The sequence below is a fragment of the Natrix helvetica genome, assembly GCF_964273705.1.
Source record: "Natrix helvetica genome assembly, chromosome: 5".
In the NCBI taxonomy this organism is placed as follows: Eukaryota; Metazoa; Chordata; class Lepidosauria; order Squamata; family Natricidae; genus Natrix; species Natrix helvetica.
In genome coordinates, this window is record NC_138551.1 from 194,993 (window position 1) to 215,015 (window position 20,023).

A 20,023-nucleotide genomic window follows, 5' to 3' on the forward strand; every position below is an offset into this window, starting at 1 on the left:
TTGGTGCGGCAGTTTGCTGCGATGTGCCCCTCCTTCCCGCAACGGAAACAGATGATGACTCGGGGCTTGCTAGTAGACCAACTTTTCCCTCCTTTTGGAGCTCTTTGGAGGGCCTTGGGGGGGGGGAGTAGCTTTCTCTTTTTCACTGCCATCACAGTACTTGTCTTGGGCCAAATCAATTTCCACATCCGCTGCCAATTCATACCAGTGCTGCAACGTGCGGGGAGCCCCCCTGTTTACACAGTTCTGGTATATATCTTTGTTTAAACCGTCCATGAAGCCATCCAACAGGGCTTGTTCGGACCAACCCCTCATATAAACAGACAATTCCCGAAATTCTTGCGTATATTCAGCAACGGGCCTGTTTCCTTGGGTGAGGGTTTTAAATTTAGTTCTGGCTTTTCGCTCTGTGAGCGGATCATCAGTTTCCTCAGGGCAGCCATGAACCTATTGTAATCTCTCAGTAGGGGGGAATTTGCGTTATGCAGAGCAACCATCCAAGCAGCCGCTTTATCTTCTAATGCCAGGGTAACAATTCTTACCTTGGCTTCTTCTGTAGGCAAATCCTCACCAAACTGACGCATGTAATTCCACACTTGAACGAGAAAAAAACCTAGATCTTTTGCCTCCCCACCGAATTTCATTCCAAGTGGAGGAACTTTGGCCATCCGGCGTCTGCGGGGGGGCCCTCCCCGTCTTGGGATGGCTCTGGCGGCCGCTGCTACTGGGGTTGAGGCTCGTTCGTTCTGCTCATCACCCCCATCCAGGGCCCCAGTCTCTCTTGGGCAGAACAGACCCTCTGCAGTTCTCCCCTCTGTTTCTGGGAGAAGATCTTCTCTTCCAGGACCACTCTCATGTAAACATCACCTCTCCCAAGCCTCTTCGAAGAGTTTCATGGCCTGAGACATCATAAGGTTCTCCTCCTCGACCTCCTGCCACTCAGCGGCTGGACGCCTCTGTCTCCTTGTGGTGACCCCAAACGGAGTTTCCTCGGGATCATACTTCTGCCCCACTCCCAATGTCCATCTGGGGCGAACGGATTGTTCTTCCAAGTGTAGTCCAGCCATTCGCTCCGTTTCCAGAGGGCATGAGGATGCAGTTGCTCTCATGTCTTCCTCCTGGTCACTGCCTGGTGGGACATTCTTTTGAAGTTTGGGATTTTATTGCACTCCCCTCAGGTGTTAACTCCGGGTTGAATGCGAAACTGAGATCTTGCTTAATGTCAGGGCAGCCTCCATCAGTAACCAAGAAAGAAACCACTCAACTCCATATTTCAGAATTAAGAGTACTTTTACTGGTTATGAGTAGATAGCAGCTAAGCAAAGCAAGATCTGAGGCAAAAGCACGCATAATCATAGATATCAATATGTGACCCAACTCCCTCCCCCTAGTAACCCCATCCCCCAGTCCAATCCGCACACCCCATAGGTGTCATGTGGGCTGCAGCTTCAAAACCCATCATCAGGTTGGTATGCCAGACGGTTGGCCTTGGCGGCAATTCCACTATCTGCAGCATGCACTCCCTTCTTCATTCACCCCTGTGCTTAAGTTTCCCCTCCCAAATACCGCCTTATCTCCCTCCTCCCCATTTCATTGGCAGCCGAAAGCAAGCAGCAAAGCAGAGGCTGACACCAACAAGACTTGCTGTGTTTGAGTTTGTTCTAATTAACATATCATATTTTTCAGAGTATAAGACACACACTTTTCCCTCAAAAAAGAGGCTGAAAATCTGGGTGCATCTTATACACTGAATACAGCTTTTTTTTGCCTCCCAAAACTCCACCCGCTTCACCAAAATGGCCGTGCATAGCTTTTAGAAGGCTTTCAGAGAGCTCCTGGGGGCTGGAGAGGGCAGAAATGAGCGAAAAACAGCCCGTTTTTTGCCCCCCCAGCAGCAATCTATAAGCTTCCTAAAGACTTTTTTTGACAAAATGCAAAACCTTTTTAAAAAAAAATTCTCTTCAAAACCTTGCTGCGTCTTATACTCCTGTGCATCCTATACTCCGAAAAATACGGCATTTTAAGACACTCTAACCAATGAGAGGTGGAAGGTAACAAGGGGAAGAAAATAAAATCAAGACCTGGGAAAATACGAAGTTTTTTGTCGGAGGGAGAAGAAAGGATCAAGATGGCACCTGCTTCTCTTCCTCTTCACATTAACTGAATTAGCTAAATTTAAGGTGGACCAGAACTCTGAAACAAGAACTGTATAATTAACTGTAATTTTGGAACTGGACATTATGGAAAGGTGGGAATTTGAAGAACTACATGAAATTATAAAAACTATGCATAACTCATTAAAATCAAGTATAAATATAATTTTGAAATTAGATAGTGAGGAGAAACAGGAAGTGAAAGAAGAAGTGAAGGAAGAAGAGGGGAGAAGTGGTAGAAACAGTGGAAAATAAAAAGCAGACAAAAAACTTCATTGGGTTTGACAGTGGTATAGGGAAAATTGAAAAGGGAAGATGTGTCCCAACAAAAGGAAATAAAAACCAGACAAAAGATCTCACTGAGTCTGACAGTGGCATAGGGAAAACTGAAGAGGGGGGTTATGCCCCAATAAAGGGAAATACAAAAGATTTCACTGGGTTTGACAGTGGCTTGGGGAAAATTGAACATGGTGGACATGTCAAAACAAAGAAAAGGGAGAAGACAGGAATAGAGAAATGGGACAAAATACTTACTAGGAAAAAATCAGATAATTAGAAAGTGTTATATGGGAAATATAAAGTTGAGATGTGTTGTTTACTCCTATATATGATAATTAAACAGAGTTGCTAACTGACTGAATATGATAATGGAAAGATAATTAAATAAAGGTTAAAATATACAGAATATGGACAAATATGAAACTGTTATGTGGAGAATGCAAAGTAGATGTATGTGATTCACTTTTATACATGATAATTAAACTGAGTTGCTAATTGATTAAATATGACAACAGAACGACAATTAAGAATAGGTTAAAATATATGAAATATGTTCACATATAGAACTCTTAAGAAAATGAACAAAGTGAGGTGTGTACCGCTTGTTATTCTACATAGTAGATTAATGTAATTGTAATGAACATTGAACAGTAAGGATTGTTATTTAAAGACAATTAAGGGTAAGCTATGTCAAGATATGGAAAAATGGAGGGGAAGCACGAAATATACTTATAATGGAAAAATATTAAGATTATAAAGACAGAATTACGAATTTGGGGCATGTAAGGATGTATAACTATATAAATATAATGATGATAATAGCTGGGAATCATAACCAGGTCTACATCCTGACCAAAAATAGTCTTGGGGGTGGTGGTGTTTAAAATATAACTACATATATGTATACTTTTTTTCTTTCAAAAAATAAAGAAGGAAGATATATGTTAAAATTAAAGATGTATATTAAGATGGATTTATAAATACCATCAACATGAAATGGAGCTCGCTCAGAGGTTGAAATACACCAAGTAAATGAGATGAAGAGTGCAGAGTAGAGGAGAGAGGTAAGGGAAGAAGAGAGGGATAGGAGAGAGGGCGGGGGGAAGAGGAGGAGAGAAAGAAGGAGTGAAAAGGGGAGAGAGGAGGGAAGAGGAAGGGGAAGTAGAGAAGTGACAACATTGGGAAGAAAGGAGGTAGGGAGGAGGAGGAGAGAGGGGGAAGAAAGTGATGGATAGGGTATAAATGCGGTGTAAGGAAAGCAGAAGAGCCAATAATCGTTTTTGGAGGTTGATGGTAAGACAAATTGATGTAAACCTTTAACAATATAATGTTGGTTATGTAATAGTATACATGTGGCTATTTGTTATGAAAATGAAAAAAAAACACTTTTTTAAAAAATTGCTTGTTTTCCCCAACCCCCAACCCCCTCTCAGAGAGCAAAGATTGGACTGAAGAGATTTCAAGGTAGTAATGTAAACTGCGTGTATCATGTACCCATCGCATCTAGCCCCAGGCTGCCAGTGTAATTATATTGCTCTTAGCATGCAGAAGACTCTCTTGCAAACCCTTCCTCTCCGATCTCTCTGGTTTGCAATGGGGAGAGAATAAAAACAACGCAGGTCAGGCACAAGACAATGCATGCTGACTGTAACAGCGATCATACGGTGGGGAGAGGGGTACATCTCTGGCTTTTGGCTGAGCAACCACCACTGTCTGGAATAAGGTGGGCGCTGACCTGACCCAGCAACGTTGTTCTTGCGCAGAGAAGTGGGTGTAAGAGACCAACACAAAGTTTCCCAGCAAACAAAATCAAATCCATAAATATAGGATGCAGCCTTGACAACAATGTTTGTGGAAAAAATTGTTGGTATTCAGCAGTTGCCTGAGAACTGTGTGAGTCAGTTGTGTCATAAAACTGCTAAAAAAGCAAATGCAGGTTTAGAATGCAAAAATAGAGGCATGATTTCCAAATCATGCCTCTATTTTTTTAATTATTCCACTTTATTTTGTCTTGATTGCATTCATCTCAAGCAGAGTGATCTGTGTATGAGCGCAAGGAGTTAAGACTCAACGGCCTAAATAATCCCGTCTTAATCCTAAAATCCTATGAAACCATCGGAGAAAATTATATAGACAACAGAGCTGAAATAGCATCAATAGGCTGAGGACTCTCAGCTCTGTCCCTCCATCTAGAATGGCTTGTGCCGAGTGGGGTGGGTGGGGGCTTCCAAGTCCTCAAATGCAGATGTGGGGAGGGGGATTCAGGGGTAGAGGAAGGAGGCAAGGCAGAGAATGGTACAGGAGAGGAGGAAAACAATCTCTCTTGGAAGGGTGAAACATGGAATTTGGGGATTCTGGATTTGGCATTAACTGGGAGGCCTTGGCTATGGCTGAGGGGGCTTCTGACCCTCTCTACTTGGTATTCCAACTGGCCTTGTCGTAAGAGGACACGGGCACCCACATAAAATACCTGCTCTCTCTCCGAGTGGACCCCTCTGGGGTGCCAGGTAGTTTCTCAGCCTGTGGAAATGTTTTGGGATTTGGCAGACTCTAGTTCTGCGGTTTGCACTTGGCTTTTCACTGTATGCCAATGGTGCTTTTAGTCTTTCTGAAGCTGCCTTGATAGGGTTGGGAGCTCCTTCAGAGAACTTTCCTTTTCTTAAAAGAATTTTTATTCATTTATTTTCCATTGTAAAAAATATAAGCATTTCATCTCCCCTTAAGCAGTGTGTCGTCTGGGCACAAATATTTCTGTGCAACATCCTTCATAGAACTTTCCTGAGAGAACGCAAGTAAGTCAATGCGATTACAACTCAGTTTTTTATTTCATTTATGTGCCCCCACCCCGTTTCATCATAGTGACTCTGAGCTAACAACAACAACAACAAGAGAAAATAAATGCATATCCAGCAGTTGAGATAAACACGCTGACACTCCCAGCACCCCTGCCCAGGGCTGGCGAAAAGCAGGGAGTGGCTGGGGGCCCTTCTGGCCTTCCCTAAAGGGGGGAGGGCCATGGAAGGAGGCCTGTTCGGAGGGTCACAGCAAGGGCCAAAGCCCAGCAGTGGGTTTCATCTGGCTCAACATATTTAAGGAGTTCAGAGCTCAAAGATTCAAGAGTTCCAAATACCTGTGGCTGACCTCATAAATAACGGACTTATATCATTGGTATGGCCCAGTTTCAATACTGGCTTTATTTATTTATTGCCGCTTCTGCTGTTGCGACTACCGGAGACTCCTTCCCCACTGCAGCTCCCCTCTCCCTTTTCTCAGCCTCCATGCTATTCAGGGGGGGGAGGGGGAGCAAGCAGCTGCCAGGCAGGAGGACCACCACGCTTCCCCCATGGGTGGGAGGTTGAAGGGACGACCGCCGGCGCAAGAGAAAGACTTCAAAGTCAGTGGAGGTGGTGTGTGGCTGGCGTGCCTTGTTCTGACTTTTCCCGGGTGCAAAATGCTTTAAAAAATAAAGTTCTTTTTTGGTTTTTTTTTAAAGGGTTCGGGTTACAGTTTTAAGACTTGTGCACTTCAAGTGCCAGAGTTGAAGAGTTGTAAAAAGTATATATGGCTGTAAAAATTATTCTGCTATAATGGTATCCATTGGTATTTTATTAAATAATAGATTACTACACCATTTGGTTCAGAACACGTTTTTCCTTGTTTTCCTGCTCTCAAATCTAGGCGCGTCTTATAGTCAGGTGCGTCTTATACTCAGGTGCGTCTTATACTCCGAAAAATGTGGTACATTTTCATGCCATTTTCTCTCCCCTGCAAAGTGGCTCTGGGTGGCTTCCAATTAAATAGGCGAGAATTAAAGCCGATTTTCTTTCCTGTAGAACCTGTTCTTGCTCCAGGCTCCTTCCTGCTCTAGGAACACCAGTGAGACCACCTGGCATCCCAGCTTTCTCCAAGAGGAACTGAAGGCCAACTCATCTCCAAACCTTCACCTCCGCCTGAGACTCCTCACTCTGGTGTTGTCAGACAGAGTGTCCTAGCAAGGCTAAAAGAGGACAGAACAGCCCAAAGGAAGGGTGCAAAAAACCCAGAACAAAAGTTACTCACAGCCATCAACTTGTCTCCGATCTGGAGCCGTCCGTCCTTATGTGCAGCTCCGCCTTCGATAATTTTGGTGACGTAGATGCTGTTGTCTCCAGGGATGTGCTGGTTGCCGACCCCACCAGCGATGCTGAACCCGAGACCTGCTTCAGGAGAGCGAAGGCCGTCAGCATCCACACACAGCCATGCGGCAGGGACCCAGGACCCTCCCGGGGACAGCAGGGAATCCGCTGAGAGGCTCTCCAAGGGCGGCCACGCCAGAGTGGATCCCAACAGCTCTGCCTCGTTCAGGCTCAAGCGGAAGCGCTGGCAAGGTCGGGACTCAAGACGGCCGCCCCTCTGCATCCAGAAAAGGGGAGACCCTCTTTTGGGAGAAGGGGGGAGGGTGGAGCATTACCCGGAACTGCTGACAAACCTTTGGGCCCTTTCACCAGCTTTATGTCCACCACCCTTTCCGTGGTTTGCCTCCTCCTCTTGACGGACAGACGGACCATGGAGCCCGCCTCCTTCAAGGCTTCCACAGCTTTGCCGTGAGTCACATCGCGGACGTCCACCTCGTTCACACGCAAAATGCAGTCATTCACCCTGCATGGGGAGAGGGGAGATTTCCAACATCCGGCTTGTGCAGACATGAGAGGGAGTACAGATGCAGATCTGAATGCTCTGACTGACTGGAGGCCGATCAAACACGGAGCAAAGCAGCACTCTGAAGAACACAACAGCCCACCCCAGGGCTGCCCCCATCTTTCCTCCCTGCTCTTCTAGGGCAGCCTGCTTCTATTCTCCATTGTCTCCCCTTTGGGGGCTCCCCCCCCCCAATCAGTGGGGAAGAGGGAAGACAAGGAACAAAAGACAGCAACAATGCTTGGCTGCAGCCAGCCAAGGGAAGCACAGGCAGGGGTGGCCAGAGCCCTTGGAGGAAGCTGCTCAGGCAATGGGGATGCCACCGGAGGCCCGGAGGGGAAGCTCTAAAGCTGCTTCCAGCAAATCTCAAGGAAGAACCTGAGGAGGGTCTGAGGTTGGAGCACATTTCTGAATCACCAAAGGAGGTGACAGATGTTTATGAAAATTAATAAACCAGCCTGAATGCCCGCCTAATGCCAATAGCAGGTCACTTCCTTTGGGCATCGGCATGGACTAAATAACTTTTAAGATCTGCTCCACGTGTGAATGCTGCCTCATTTCGCTGTGAGGCACTTCTTGAAATATCTGGCACCAGTAAGAAATGCAACTGGATGGAAAGATCAACAGAGTGTTGAATTGTCCTGCGGTTAAATTTGCCACAGCGAGTTGTTCTAGAGTAGACCAAGAGTGTCAAACTCAATTTCATTGAGGGCCGCATCAGGGTTGACTGTGGGGGGTCAGGTAGGCATGGCCAGCTCAACGTCACTCATGCTGGGGGAGCCTGTGGTGGCCCGGGCACTGTGCCAGCAAAAACCGGGTCCCAAGCTCCGTTTTTGGCTGCAACAGCTTCCTGCAACCCTCTGCCAGCGAAAACGGAGCTAGTGTGTGTGGGGGGGGGGGGTGCGCGCGCGTGCGCATGCACATGCAACCATCCCGAGCTCTGTTTTCTCTGGCAGAAGCACCGTGTGTTGATCCTTTCACTGCTTCCAGGGTGGCCCCATCGGGCCAGATCTAAGCACCCTGCAGGCCATATCCGCCCCCCGGGCCTTAAGTTTGACACCCCTGTTCTAGACCCCACCACATAAAGCTGTACAAAGGTCCTGGCAGCCATGGCAGACCCCAGCCCATCAGGCAGGAGCCTAGAAGGACCCCCGTTTAGCCGGCCTGGACCATTCATAACCTTATTATACCTCCTGGCAGATATATTTTAACTGGGTAATTTTAATTTTAATTGGGTGTTTTTTAGGATTGCTGATATACTGTTTTTATTTGCTTTACCTGTACAGTGTTGTATTGCCTCCTCTTCTATGTTTCTATGTTTTTATGTTTGTATGTTTGTATTCTATTTTATCTGTTTTTTACTGTACACCGCCCCGAGTCCCTTTGGGGAGAGGGGGCGGTATAAAAATCGAAAATAAAGGTAAAGGTAAAGCCACACCAAATTCGACTCTCATGAAAAACTGCCATCCTTCCATCCCACCTGCTTCATTGTACCATTTCTCTAAATCGCAAAACGCACAATAAACTTATTATCCTGCACTGACATGGTTTCCCATGTGTTTGTTTGATGATGGGTTCGCCAGGGGCTAGAGAGAGGAGGCATCCAACCGCTCCTCGTGACCTGCTGCAGAGGAAAGAGGGGCCGTGCAAAACGCTTGTTCCCCGGCACACAATGAATCTACGCTCCCATCACAATCTCACCGAACTCCTTCCCAAATGAACCCCCTCCCCACGGTATCCACCCTGGGGTCAATTCAAGGCAGGTGTTTAACTGGGCAGGGCTGCATTGATAGGAGAACTGCATCCAGACTTCTAGAGAGCCCTGCGGCCCCTCAGGGGGTTTCCTGGGGTTCTGGTCTTGGTGCTGGGAAAGGCGAGGAAAGCGGAGCAGGCTCAGTGGAGAGAGGCTGGGAGGGAGAGGCAGAACAATGGAAGCCACAGGGGAGATGAGCTTGTCACAAAGGAGGAGAGAGAGAGAGAGAGAGAGAGAGAGAGAGAGAGGGAGGGAGGGAGGGAGAGGGAGAGAGGGGGAGAGAGGGGGAGAGAGGGAGGGAGAGGGAGGGAGAGAGAGGGAGAGAGAGAGAGGGAGAGAGAGGGAGAGAGAGAGAGAGAGAGGGAGAGAGAGGGAGGGAGAGAGAGGGAGAGAGAGGGAGAGAGAGGGAGGGAGAGGGAGGGAGAGGGAGGGAGAGAGAGGGAGAGAGAGGGAGAGAGAGAGAGGGAGAGAGAGGGAGAGAGAGGGAGAGGGAGAGAGAGGGAGAAAGAGGGAGAGAGAGGGAGAGAGAGGGAGAGAGAGGGAGGGAGGGAGAGGGAGGGAGAGAGAGGGAGAGAGAGAGAGAGAGAGAGAGAGGCGACAGCAGCCCTGTGTGGAAAGAGGGTGGAACTGACCCCCTGAGACTGAAGGCAGCAGGCCAAGGATCAATGGATTTCACTCCTAGAAAAGGCCTCAAGCAGCTTAGAACTTACTGACAGTAACAGCCATGAAGCCGTGGGACAGTCTGGCTGGAAGAACTGTGGAAGGCTTCCAAAACCAAACCAGATATCCTCCCCTCCTCCCCCTTGAGTTGGTCTAGCAGATTCTGACATCTACGGTCCCACTGATGCCCTCTACGATGCTATGTAAGCACAGCAGCGTAAGTACTGGGCAAACCCCAAAAAATGGGGGTTAATTCACTAAGCAGGTTGAATGTGTTGTATGGCAATCAAGACGCCACTGAGGCAGGCAGAGCCACGCCCACCTTGCAGGTTCTGCACACCTGCCAGCAATGGCCTGGGGGGAGGACGGGGGGGGGGGAGACCTACCGCAGCCTCCCGTCTTGGGCAGCCGCCCCTCCTGGGATGATCTTCGTAATGAACACACCGGAGTCGTCCTCCACGTGAGGGTTGTCTGTGCCTCCTGCGATGCTAAAGCCCAGCCCAGAATTGCCCTGAAAAAACAGCCCATGATTACCGCCCAGGAGCGCCAGGGTGGCCGAGGGGCCATCCTGAAGGGAGAAGGCCGTGATCCTGTGAGAAACCACGCACCTCAGGAGCCCCCCCTCAGCTGGCAAGAGAACTGGCGCCCACGCCAGCCCAGCCCTCCCCTGCCCTGCCCTGCCTCCTTGCCACCCCAACATGGAAAAAAAACCTGCTTAAGATCCCCACCCCCACCCCCAGGAACTCACAACCACACGGCTGGGTAGGCTGAACTTGTGGAAGTGCGACTGGAAAGATGACAACCAGGGTTGCTCCAACCTTGTTGTTGGGGGTGTTGCTTAAAAAGGTGGGGGGGGGGGGAAGTTGGGATTTGCCGGCCAGGAAATGGGGAGCATGGCTTCCCTTGGCAATCCAATCCTGCAGGCAGGTTCGAACCAACCCTTCAAGAGGAGCTGGTCGACAGCTAGCTAACCTATGCCAAGAGGTAATCAAAGATCCCATCCTGGCTTTGGCATGGCCAGATTAACTAGGTTAAGTGAGCCTGGAACCAGTGGGAGGGAGCACCGGGCGCCACTGTGCAGGGAAGACCGGCAGGAGCCACTGAGAAAGAGAAACGGGGAAGGATGCGTTTCCTCCCCACTTGGGCCAGCTGGATTCTAACTGACAGTAGAATGAATGAACTCACTCAGTGGATTAAAGAGCAGAGATTTACCCTTTCCAGCGTGATTTCTTCATATTCATACTCCGCGTCAGTGCCGTTCACCTAAAGGAATGCACAAAACATGCAAACGGTGAGGTTACTGACAACACTCCCAACACCCAGGGCAAGGTCCAAGGGCCCTTTCCCGCTCCGGTGCTGCCATTATCCTGGCTTTGCTCTACCCTCTTTAACTGCGGTGGCAGCACATCCAGCTTTGCTTGAGTTTACTTTTTTTTTAAAAAGACAACCAATGAGGCGGCCCATGGGTGCAATTCCTCCCGCAGAAACAGTGGCCGGTGGTCTCCGGAGCCACCCTTTGAAATGCTACTCGTTCCACAAAGGAGGGGTGTTTATTTGCATCTTCCATCATAAACCCTCCAGGGTGGCCAAGCAGAGGAGTCGAGATCTCAGAAGGTAGAGAGGAGGGCTGGCAGGGCACGGGAAAAGTGCCAGTGGGGAAGTGGGGTGAGACTTTTCCCCACTGCCAAGAGGGGAAAGGAAGCTGGACAAGCGCCTGAGGAAGAGAGGAAAAGGAGCCATGGGGGGTGATCAAAAGGCAGGCTCTGAGGGCAACGGAAGGGCTGTGATCCCAGACAGTGTCAAGGCCCAGAAGAGGCAGCCGAGTGGACGGAGGGAAGAATTCATCTTAAATGGGCCTCCAACTGGGACAAGCATGGATGACAGAGATGGAGTTGCGGGACACACTACAAGTCGATAAATCCTTGAATCCAGGAGGCCACCACCTCAAGAACACAAGATTCCTGAACTTTTGCACACAGAGAGAGAGAGACGTAGTAAGGTTTAATGGCAGATGGGCTCGATATTCTCAGATGTTGGGCCCAAATGGTTCTGGGGGATGCTGTTCTACAGGCAGTCCTCAAGGTCTGGCAGCAGCTGGGACCAGAATGCTCTTTTAAAGTACTTCGGTCAGGTGAGCACATCACTTAGTGGTGGGGATGCCTTTGTTAACTGAACACCTCCGATTGTTAGCCAAGAAGACTTCGTAGGCCCCACCTCACACCAATCTCCGGGTGACCTCCAAGGACAACCATGCAACGGTGAAGTACTGGGGTGCCAGCAAAGGGCTTCTCGGTGGGCACAACTGGTGCACCAGATGGAAGGGCCCTCCGGCCACAGACACCACCTGCTCTTCAGGCAGAAGCTGGGCGTCCAGGAGGTCTCCCTCAAACTGCGTATTAAAACTCAGGTGGGAAACGACACACACACACACCCATTCAAGGCCAAAGCTGAAAACGTCCCAGGGGTAGGGCTAGGGTTGAGCTGTGCCGCCCCATCTAGACCCGAATCACCTCCATAGCCTGGGACCAGACGCTGCCAGCTTCACCTGCACAACCCAGATTGAGCTGTACATCTGGCTCCTGAGCTGATGAGTGACTTTACCCAGCGTTTCCCTGTGGACACTGAAAGAGGAGGCCTTGCCAAGTTTGACAGTCCTCCCTGGCAGACTCTGGGGACTGGAAGGAAGGCTGCCTGCAGGCTGGACCCATGGGTGCCCTCTGTCAGGAAGCCCCAGGCACAGGACGGCTGCAGAAGCCAAGAGGCCAACTGGCATCTGGTGGGAAGAGGTCTCCTCCCCAAACATAGCCAGCCAGGGCAGCTGAAAGGAAGAGGCTGGGAAGCAGGCTGGTGAGGAGGAAGAAAACCCACAGGCCTCCCAGGAGGCAATTCTCCTATTTGGAGCTGGAAGGCCTCCAGCACCAATAATGGACATGCTATTAAAAAATCCAGTTATCGGCAGCTGTTAAGCAAGTGGCTGGCTGGGAATGAGACTGACCATTGGCTTACCTGAAGGGTCTTTTTCTGTGCGCTGCGGGTGTGTTCAAGCATGGGTTAAATTAGTCTGGTTGCCTAAGGACTGAGTTCAAATTCTTTGGCCACGCCTCCTGCTCCTCCTTAAGGCCAGATTTTTAATGAGCCTCCGATCCTAGCAACATGGAAGGCAATGACCCCCCACAAGCTCGCTCCCCATACTCTCACCTTCGTAGGCAATACAGGGAAAAGCAAAGGATTCACTCCAACAAATTCTCGAAAGAAAAAAGTTACCCAAGAAAAAACAATAAACCAAAATAAGAAAACCTGTGAATAATTTGGAGAGTCCAAGACAAATTAATTAAAAAGCAGCTGGAGCTGATTAAAATTCGCCCTGAATGGGCCAGACTGAGCTAAAAATCTGGCCTTAAGGAGGAGCAGGAGGCATGGCCAAAGAATTTGAACTCAGTTCTTGGGCAACCAGACTAATTTAACCCATGCTTGGACTCTCCTGCGGCACACAGGAAAATCACTAACTCACGAAGTGATTCCACAACACAAGAGAGGAGGGGGGGCAATGGCCAGGCCAAGAGAGAGAGAGAAAGAGGACCAGCAGGTGCCCTCTGTGCCCCTCCCCCAGCTCTCCCTATGAATTGCACCCAGAGGGAAAAGGAAGGGCAGTGCAGCTGACACGTCAGAGCCCTATCCTGGCTGAGCTGCTGAGCACCCGAGCTCCTTGCACTGTGGCCCTCTGGGCTACTTCCGGCCTCCAGATGGTCTTCCAAGGGCAGCCCCAGGTAGGGTACCCCAAGCAGTCCATCAGGCAAAGACGAGGCACAAGTGAGCATGAGCAAGGCTGGTCCCAGTCCAGAATGGGCGCAACTGCCACACAAGATGAATTTGTGCAGAGGTCACACTCTGCACAGGCCTTGGCAGCCGTCCCAGCAACACAACCTCTAACAGCCGACTGCGATTAGTGCAGGTTCAAATAGGCCAAAATTCAGTTTGATATGGTTTATAAATTGATACCAGGTCACATTTAACCCAAGCCAGAATTCATGCACAGTGGAGGCAGGCGAACTCATGGTGCAGGCGTAGGGGCCATTGGGGTTTTAGAGGCTAATTGCTGTTTGGGCAAAATGGAGAAAAGGGAAGCTCCATTTGAGGGAGGGGGGAGGGGGGGGAGGGCTGAGAGGCTCCCAGGGCGCCTCCTGAGACTCCTACCCCACCTGGCACTTTCAGCCTGCGCAGACCTGCCCCCCTTGCCCTCCCCACACACAGATCACTTCCGCCTGTCTTCATGGGGGACCTATAAACCAGGGCAAGGTCCAAGGGGCCCCTTCCCCCTCCGGTGCTGCCATTATCCTGGCTTTGCCCCATCCTCTTTAACTCTGTTGGCACCACACCCAGCCAGTGCCTTTTCTCAAAGAGTTCAGAAAGATTTGAGCATTCAGGCAGTAAGGGAAACTTACGTAAGTTGGAGCCTCCGGCGTTTCTGTGTTTACCACGACTGGAGGGGGATTTGCCTTGAAATCAAAAATGCAAAATTAAGACATTAAAAGAAGTCTGACCCTCCACCCTCCCAATTGATATCCCTCCCAGTTCCCGGGCCTTTCGCTGCTGCAGCAGCTCTTCCATCTCAAGCTCTGGAGCTGGTCAGCAATGCAGTCCCAACCCACTGCCCCCCTCATCCTCCCCACCCCAGCACAGGAATCTCTGCTCAAAGGAAAAGGGGAAAAAATTCAGAGAGCTCAGAGTTTGCCACATTGCAAAGATCCACCCACTTTACCACCTTTTATTTTGGGTGCTGAAAGTCAGAAACTACAGCCAAGTTCAGGTCATATCCAACTAGGCCTCCTGCCATTAGCCCCCCACATCCCAGCAGTCATGGCTAATGGTGGCCCCCCCCAAGACCCTTGGCCGGGCTCTTCACAGAAGCTTCCTTTGAGCAAAGCCCTTCATCCAGCCCCCTGCCAAAGGCTCCTACTCAGCCTGGCTCTGGCCTGGGCCCGTGATTCTGAGCCATGAAGGAGACCGACCCCCCCCCCCCGGGGCCCTCTCCAACCAGACAGGCTTTCAGGGCTTTGAAGAGGGCTACGACACGCTCCGTCCGTCCCTCCTCTTTTCTCAAGGCTCAACACGCCCAGATTCTTCCGCCTCTCTTCAAGGGCAGAACCACAGTGTCCTTAGGTGTGTGTGTGTGGGGGGGGGGGATCATGATTAAGCAGGACAGAATGGGAGGGTGTTACCTTCGGCCAGCCGGTTTTGCAAGAGATCTATATCCCAAAGGGCCTGAACAATGGGAACGAGCAGACAGTTCTTTTGTGACCCCTACTGTAAATTCACAAGTGACAATCTTGACTATGATCCAAGAGAGCTGGGATCAAGCCAGAAACATCTCTCTTGGTAGAGGAAAGCTAAATGTCAAAGAGACATTAACTACGAAACTTGACAAACGGTTTGACATCCTCAAGCATCCCCAGCTTGTTCTGTGTGCCAAATTCAACTGCCCTTCTGTGGCTGCCAAAAGGAAGCTCACCTTGACTGCACCTGGCCTAAGGAGATACCTTGGAAGGAACTGGCTTTTGTTAAAGGTCAGAGAGACAAGACGGGTTCTTTTGGATCGCACTCGATTGGTTTGCCAGATGTGCCTGAGCAGAAACAACCAGTCAAAAGGCAGAAGTGGCAAGACAATGAGGGACAAAGGCTCGCTAAGTAAATATAAGCAGAGAAGTATTCCAGACATTTCGATGCTGACAATGAAGTAATTGAAAATGAAGGACAGATGACCGATGAGGAAGATGAAGGTGATAGAAGTAATGAAGAGGCCTTAGACCCGTGATGGCGAACCTATGGCACGCGTGCCACAAGTGGCACGCAGAGCCATTTGTCAGGGCATGCGAGGCGCTGCCCTGTTAGCTGGCCAGCGTGCATGCGCGCGCTGGCCAACTGAGTTCACCTTTTTAAAAGCTATTTTTCGCCTTCCCCAGGCTCCAGAAGTTTTATAGGAGCCTGGGGAGGGCGAAAAGAGCCTCCCCCGCGCCTCCCGGAGGCCCTCCGGAGGCTTCAGAGAACGTCCAGAGGCTTCCCTGAAGCCTTCGGAGCGCTTAAAACCACCCTCCGAGCAAACCGGAAGTAAGCGCTCCGAAGGCATCAGGGAAGCCTCCAGACGGTCCCTGAAGCCTTCGGAACGCTTAAAACGACCCTCCGAGCACTTCCGGTTTGCTCGGAGGGTGGTTTTAAGCGCTCCGAAGGTTTCAGGGAAGCCTCCGGACGTTCCCTGAAGCCTCCGGAGAGCCTCCGGGGGGGCGGGGGAGGCTCTTTTCGCCCTCCCCAGGCTCCTATAAAGCCTCTGGAGCCTGGGGAGGGCAAAAAAAGCATGTAAAAATGGGGGGGGGGATGTTGTGCGCGCATGCGCACTAGGGGATCGCGCATTGCATTATGGGTGCGGCATGCCCGCACACGATCCCCACGCGCTCCCCTCACTTGTGGCACGCGAGCCAAAAAAGGTTCGCCATCGCTGCCTTAGACCAAACACACTTGCCCTCTATTTCAAAAGAGAAGACGGAATATAATAGATTAGAAATAGCAAATGCCGCTATGCAGAGCATAAGATACAGGGTTGGTCTACATGCCACAGCTGCCCCAACCACTGTCACCTTCGGAGATGCTGGCTCGATCACCGAAGAAGACAAAGTGACTTGTAGTTGACTGTAATAAAGTCAAGAGAGCCCAAGAAAAAATTATGCAGTCCCTAAATCGATCAAGAATTTGATGAGCTCTGATGGGGGTGGGGCTAGCTGCCAGCACGAATGGCTGCTTGAACGGAGAGCTCCGTGAAGTGCAGCTGGGTCTGGCATCCAGAGGGGTTTCTTGAAAGACTTTTGTAAACCGATGATTTCCTGTAGGGAAATCATAAGAGAAGGTTGCTTTGGCAGGATCATAGGATGGCAGTTCATGGTCTGCGCTTGAAATTTTCTTCATAACCCTGGGCGTGGAAAAGGGCGATCTGTAAAGGCCGTCCCAGAGTGCTGTTAGCAGTTCAAAGTAAGCGAGGATTTATTACAGAGAAGCTGCAGGAGAGTGGATTATCAGATTCCTGATCTTGGTGGAAGGTATTTTTATTCCAAAACAGTTCAAGAGATTAAGGGGCTCAAAGAAGGAGTGGGGTGGACTTTTCTTTTCTTTTCTGAACTATCTGAGGAGCCGAATCTAAACTTAATTAGTTAACACAACAAAGGCCGCTGTAAATAACTTTGATAACATGGACACCTTCAGGGGGAAATGAGTTAATTATTGAAGGCCTGAAGAAGAAAAACGCTTACTCGTGGCATCTGTATCTTGTTAGTCTGTATCTGGTTAGCTTGTGGAAGAGTAACATCTACTGGCGAAATCTGGAATTTTCCCCTCCTATGGGATACCTTAAGAGAAAACAGAACTGTTGGTGACTATACCCCTTGGATAACAAGAGACCTGACTATGGGAGAACATTGATGTTAATCTTTGGACATTATTAAAGGAAACGATCAGAGAGAAAGAAGATTTACCGGACCAAGGGGACTCGGAATATTTATATAATCACTTAATTTAGGAGAGTCATATGTAAGGTTGAACTTAAAGGTTAGGAATTAATGTTATAAGACTATTATCAAAGGAACATATTGTTATTGTCTTTGGTATTGTTATTTCTATAAGATTATTAATTCCACCATTTTTGACATTATTGGCATTAGTATTGATTAATTAAGGAGATGGTTTGATTACAATATAATCAATAATTATAAGGAATTCACTCTTAGAATTTACTCTTAGGTTAATAGAATAGATTGATAGAAATATAGAAATATAGGAATATTATAAGTGCGATACATATGTATATATAGTGATACATTGACAAGTCTCTCTCATTCTCTTTCTATGATAGCTGTTTTCATATAATATACGAATCTATTGATATATAGATCATACTACCCTTTAATACCCCTTAAAATTGATTATTGAGTAGTGGAAGAGGGAAAAGGAGAGGGAAAGGGAGGAGAGGGAGAGGGAAGAAAGCAGGAAGGAAGGAAGGAAGGAAGGAAGGAAGGAAGGAAGGAAGGAAGGAATTAAGAAAGAAAGAAAGAAAGAAAGAAAGAAAGAAAGAAAGAAAGAAAGAAAGAAAGAAAGACTGGAGGAAGTTATGAGTGAGAGAAGAAAGTGGGAGTTCTGGAAAATATCTAAATTAGGGATCCAATTCTTCAAAAAAATGACAAGCGTTACAAATCTAATGAAAACTGGCACGGGGGAGGAAGCCCGCATCCCAGCCGTCTCTAGTGACCACCAGTCCTTTGAACCAAAGATCCTCTGAGGATATGCTCCAGAGAGAAAGATCTAATTCAACCAAGGAGCTTCAGATGATATTACAAACTATGAAAGAGACAAGACTGAGTGGCTGTGGTTTCCATCATCCCGATTTATACATCTTGTTCCATCTTTGACGATAGGGGGAGAAATTTTAGCCCCCTCAGAGAAGGCTCGCAATCTGGGAGTCCTCCTGGATACGCGGCTTAGTTTAGAAGAACACCTGACGGCCGTGACCAGGGGGGCCTTTTACCAGGTTCACCTGGTACGTCAGTTGCGCCTCTTCCTGGATCGGGATGCTCTGTGCACAGTCACTCATGCCCTCGTCCTTTCTCGCCTGGACTACTGCAATGCTCTCTACATGGGGCTGCCCTTGAAGAGCACCCGGAGGCTTCAGCTGGTCCAGAATGCGGCCGCGCGGGTTGTCATGGGGGTACCTAGGTGCTCCCATGTTACACCCCTTTTAGGCGGCCTGCACTGGTTGCCGGTTGTTTTCCGGGTGCGATTCAAGGTATTAATTATGACCTTTAAAGCGCTCCATGGCTTAGGCCCAGGGTACCTGCGAGACCACCTACTGCCACCAGTAGCCTCCCACTGTCCAGTACGATCCCACAGAGTTGGGATCCTCAGGGTGCCGTCGGCCAGGCAGTGTCGGCTGGTGACCCCCAGGGGGAGAGCCTTCTCTGTGGGAGCCCCTTCCCTCTGGAATGAGCTGCCCCCGGAGCTTCGCATAATCCCCGACCTCCGGTCCTTCCGACGCGCCCTAAAAAGTTGGCTTTTCCAGCAAGCCGGCCTGGCCTGTTAATTTTAATTTTAACTTATTTTAAATGTATTGTTTTTTTTTTAATTCGGTTTGCTTTTTTGGATATGGATTTAATCTTTTTTAACTTTTGGGATGTGTGTTTTTTAATGTTGTACGCCGCCCTGAGTCCTTTTGGAGAAGGGCGGCATATAAATCCAAATAAACCAAACCAAACCAAACCAATGGCTAAAAACCACCAAGAACTGAAAAAGGATATCGGTGAAATAAGAAACGATATTGGAGAACTAAAGGAGAGGATCCAGAAGATGGATGATAAATTTGGGAAGTTCCAGGAACAGATCAACAAAAACGAACAAAGAATAAACGTAATAGAAGGAAGGACGGAGGAGGAGGAGGAGAAAAAAATGGAGGAGCTGGGTTCTAGGCTGACCCAGGCAAACAAAGAACTTGAGTTAACGGTCCTCACATTAGAATCGGAGAAAGAGGCTCAATTTCTACAGTTTCAGAATGTAAAGGAAGAAAAAGGCGAGCATTTGCCATACATGATGGCAGACCTTATGGCAAAGGCTTTGGGAATAGGAAAGGATGAGATGCCAAGTGAGATCAATGAGACCTATAGAATCCAGACAAACTACGCAAAAAAGAACAATCTCCCGAGGGAAGTCCATGTAAAGTTCGTTTAAAAAAAAGAGAAGAGCAACAAAGATGATTAGGGGACTGGAGACTAAAACATATGAAGAACGGTTGCAGGAACTGGGCATGGCTAGCTTAAGAGAAAGAAGGACTAGGGGAGACATGATACCATTGTTCCAATATCTCAAGGGTTGCCACAAAGAAGAGGGAGTCAAACTATTCTCCAAGGCACCTGAGGGTAGAACAAGAAGCAATGGGTGGAAACTAATCAAGGAGAGAAGCAATTTAGAACTAAGAGGGAAATTTCCTGACAGTGAGAACAATTAATCAGTGGAACAGAAGTTGCCTCCAGAAGCTGTGAATGCCCCAACATTGGAAGTCTTTAAGAAGATGTTGGATAGCTATTTGTCTGAAACGGTATAGGGTTTCCTGCCTAGGCAGGGGGTTGGACTAGAAGGCCTCCAAGGTCCCTTCCAACTCTACTATTGTATTGTATTATGGTAGACTTTCAGTACAATGATAATCCAGACACTCGTGTGTCCAAGTGACATTCGCCAGAAGAGACCTGGTGTGCAAAAGATCATTTGATTTGAGGGGTGCAGATGATGACACGCTGGGAGATTTTTCTCTATGTGCAAGAAAAATGCCTTTAATCAATGCCAGAGCATCCACTCTGCTGGAGCTGATTGACTGGTCTGAAGATGTATATGAGCTATCTTTTTTAAAAAAATTATTATAAAGAATTTTTATTATTTTTCAGTTGCAAAAATAAACATTCCATCTTTCCTTATGAAG

The 20,023-nt window shown here is 48.6% G+C and overlaps 1 protein-coding gene across 12 annotated transcripts in view; it reads right to left on the bottom strand.

The window, feature by feature from the left end:
- Positions 1–20,023, bottom strand: part of DLG1 (discs large MAGUK scaffold protein 1) — an 87,199-nt gene that overhangs the window by 39,448 nt on the left and 27,728 nt on the right. For 4 of the 12 annotated variants that reach the window (XM_081956027.1, XM_081956024.1, XM_081956022.1 and 1 more), the window contains 6 exons: positions 16,818–16,913; positions 13,965–14,018; positions 10,735–10,785; positions 9,909–10,033; positions 6,901–7,070; positions 6,492–6,631 (listed from right to left, as the gene is read on the bottom strand). In XM_081956027.1, coding sequence (XP_081812153.1) covers positions 6,492–6,631; positions 6,901–7,070; positions 9,909–10,033; positions 10,735–10,785; positions 13,965–14,018; positions 16,818–16,913 — 636 coding nt within the window. The remainder of the gene's footprint in view (positions 1–6,491; positions 6,632–6,900; positions 7,071–9,908; positions 10,034–10,734; positions 10,786–13,964; positions 14,019–16,817; positions 16,914–20,023) is intronic. The other 8 variants (XM_081956025.1, XM_081956023.1, XM_081956021.1 and 5 more) reach the window with 3 other exon arrangements.